The sequence below is a fragment of the Herpailurus yagouaroundi genome, unplaced genomic scaffold (assembly GCF_014898765.1).
Source record: "Herpailurus yagouaroundi ecotype Mexico unplaced genomic scaffold, PumYag 162, whole genome shotgun sequence".
Classification (NCBI taxonomy): domain Eukaryota; kingdom Metazoa; phylum Chordata; class Mammalia; order Carnivora; family Felidae; genus Herpailurus; species Herpailurus yagouaroundi.
In genome coordinates, this window is record NW_024412403.1 from 10786920 (window position 1) to 10790397 (window position 3478).

The 3478-nt window shown below is 54.9% G+C and overlaps 1 protein-coding gene across 1 annotated transcript in view; it reads right to left on the bottom strand.

Annotated features, from left to right (window-relative positions):
• The window catches only part of CLIC6 (chloride intracellular channel 6), a 43884-nt gene that overhangs the window by 39758 nt on the left and 648 nt on the right, over window positions 1-3478 (bottom strand). Inside the window, exon 2 of the mRNA XM_040484975.1 lies at window positions 2700-3473. Coding sequence (XP_040340909.1) covers window positions 2700-3473 — 774 coding nt within the window. The remainder of the gene's footprint in view (window positions 1-2699; window positions 3474-3478) is intronic.

Sequence of the window (3478 nt, forward strand, 5' to 3'; positions counted from 1 at the left end):
AAAAAAAAAAAAAAAAAAAAAAAAAAAAAAAAAAAAAAAAAAAAAAGCCCCTTGCCTCCCGAGCAGGATCTGAGAAGAAAAATGCATTTTTACTTTCCATAACATTCCTATCCCCAGAGAATGGAGGTAATTAGGTATCTAGAGAGATTTTTCCTTTAAAGAAAAAAAAAGAGGGCAGGGATGAAATGGGCAGGGGACCGTTTCTGTGCAAAAGCAATAGAAGTTTGTGGAAGCTAAGCAGATATAACAGTAAGAACACAGGTTGGCACCATGCTTATCTCAAGCCATGGTACTCTTCTAAGTGCTTTACATAATCTCATTCTTGAACAACCTCACCGGTAGGTACTATTATTATCCCCACTTTATCCATAAGCAGTAAAGGCTTAGACAAGTTAAGTAGCTTGCCCAAGGTCACACTGCAAGAGAGCAGCAGAGCCAGGATTTGATCCCCTGGCTGTGGGTCCATGCTATTGATTATCATGGTAACCGTGGCTGTCGTGCACACAGGCACCCATTCAAATCTTCATCGTGTTCCAGACCTGTGCTCCACATGGAGGGGAGAAGATGAATTTCACACAGTCAAGGGGAGAGGTGAAACACACAGGACGTGAGTGGACTTTCAACTGAGGGACACCCAACCCAGACTGGGATTGGAAAAGGCTCCCCAGAGGAGATGATTCCCCATGATGAATCCAGACACCCCGCAGGGGGCAGGGAGAGAGTCGAGATGGAAAAAACTTGATTCAGGCAGAAGGTACAGCACCTGCAAAATCTCCGGGCAGGAAAGAATGTGTTTCGCTCAAGGAAAAGTAACTCGTTCAATATGGCTGCCATAGTGGTACCATCAGTAACAAAGGGGGGCGGGGGGGGGGGCGGGTGGAGACATCCAGACAACACCAAAGAGGCAAGAATAACATCATGAGGGACTGACCTTGTGGCCGGGCTAAGGGGTGTGGACTTATCTGAAATTCCGCAATAAACAACTGAAGAATTTTACACGTTGAAACAACGTGTAGCTCACTGGCTGTCACCAAGGGCCTGGGTTGGAGACAGCGGAGAACGGAAGCAGGACAAGGTAGGAAGGTGAGAACGGAAGCAGGACAAGGTAGGAAGGTGTTACTGTATTTCCGAACTGTAACAAGAGGCTGGGAAGATGTGCTGGAATCAGGTGGCCATGAGACCAGAGCAATGGGAATTTTTCAGATCAAGAGCAGATTTGGGGCACACAGCACAGGCAGGGCATTTGGCTCTTCCCCTCCCCCTTCCCCCTCCTTCTCCTTCCCCTTCCCTGCAAACTTCTAGCTCCCAGAGGCCCTTTCGAGGAGCTGTGCCCTTAGGTTCTATCCCAACGCATAATCTTAAAAGGCCCCAGGGTTTTCAAAAAAGCCCTTTCCCACTAGTGAAGAAATACATGCCCTCTCCTCCCTAACCCCCTTGCCACCCAAACGATTCTTGAAATTCTGATGTTAATCACTTTGGAAACATTTCTCCTTTTGCTTATTAGAATTTGCTTACATTCCCCGCAAGGAGCTTTAGGTCCTAACTGGCTTCTGTAAGCCTGAAAGTATTCTGGAAGGATTATGATTCAACATGCAATGCACATTCTTGGCCTTATTATCTGCTGCTTTCCTGGTCTGGCCACAGGTCTTGAGAACGGGCTTTTTTAATTTTTTTTTTCAACGTTTATTTATTTTTGGGACAGAGAGAGACAGAGCATGAACGGGGGAGGGGCAGAGAGAGGGAGACACAGAATCGGAAACAGGCTCCAGGCTCCGAGCCATCAGCCCAGAGCCCGGCGCGGGGCTCGAACTCACGGACCGCGAGATCGTGACCTGGCTGAAGTCGGACGCTTAACCGACTGCGCCACCCAGGCGCCCCGAGAACGGGCTTTTTTAACCAAGATCCCCATGTGGGGGGCAGGGGGCGGGGGGTGGGGGGTGGCTACCACTGGACCTCGCCTCTCATTTTTGATGCCTTGTAGAAATGCCTGTTTAAACTCAAACCTCAAAACGTACTCAGTCGTGCCCTACAGAGTCCCTAACAAATTCACTGTTCTCCTCCCATTTGAAGTAAGTTTGAAATACGACATAAAGGCAGATTGCGTTCAAGCCACCAGCATCTTGTAAACGTCCAGAATAAATGTTAAAATGCTCAATAAACACCCTAATGCTTACATAAATTTCCACTTTCCTTCCAAACAGACCTCATCGATTCTACCCACCAAAGAGGGATACTTTTGGGGGGGCTGAAAACCCTGGCCAGCCCTGGGCCTCTGAAATCGGAGTCCTGGGGATACTTCTCGCATTACAACCCGTTTGCATTTTTCCCCTTCTTCAAGTATTAAGCTTTCTTTGGCATCAATTGCTCTGAACATCAGTAAGGTGTGTCGCTTTTTTTCTTCTTTAAGTTAATTCTTCAATAACCTCCGGAGGAGAAGGGCCAGTTTGGATTTTCAGAGCAAAGGACAGTGGGGTGCTGGCCCTGCATCCCCCCACGTCCCCCGACTGCCTCCACCCAACCTCTTCGTTTCCAAACCATCGTGTCTCGCTAAAACGCTCCTTAAAACTCTCCCAAAACACCCACGATGTCCTGCCTCCCTCCTAGGAATGGAAGTGACCCTCTTGACACTGGGGACCCCTGGAAGACCAAGACCAAAAATGGGAGGGGGCGTGCTAAGAGCTGGGGAAAGCTCAACTTACCTTCACGAAGAGGGTGATGTCGTGCTCCTGTCTCGGGGCCCCCTCTTCGGACGCCTCGCCGTCCTCCCCACGGCCGTTCACCCGCGCGGTCTCCTCTGCGCCCTCGACGCTGCTCTCCTCCGCCAGGTGGTTGCTGAGCTCGGCCTCCGGCTCCGCGGCCCCGGTCGGCGCGGCCGCCTCTGGATGCGAGCTGCTGCTGTCGGGGGGCTCCTCCTCGCCCGCCCCCTCCGGGCTGCTTTCTCGCCTCTCCTCCTCTGCCTCCTCCATCTCCTCCTGGGGTCCACCCTGGTCCCCTTCCTCGACGGCTTCCGCCCTCGCGTCCCCGGGGGCCGCTTCCTCCGACTCCGCTGTCCCCGGGGCCCCCGCCTCGTCGGCAGGCCCCGCCGCTGCATCCCGAGGCTCCCCTGCCAGCTCCCCAGGGCCGCACCCGCCAATCTCCGCCGCCGCGGCCTCCGTGGCTTCGGCCTGGGGCTGGGGGCTGCGGTCCCCTCCGTCCCGGGGTTCACCCTGGGTCCCGTGCGCCCCTCCCGCCTGCCCCGCTGCGTCCATGCCGGGCCCCTGCGCCCCCGGCGCGCTGCCTCCCGGTTCCTCCGGCCCTCGCTCCGCTTTCTCCTCCGCCCCGGGGGCCTCGGGCTCCCCGGGCTCCCCCTGAACCTCCGTCGCGGCCTCGCCCTGCGCGCCGCGCCCGGGGCTCGCGTCCTCCACCTGCTCCCCGCCGCTCGCCCCCTCCTCTCCCTGGGGGCCGTCGGCGCACCCCGGGGCGCCCTCCCCGGCCTCCG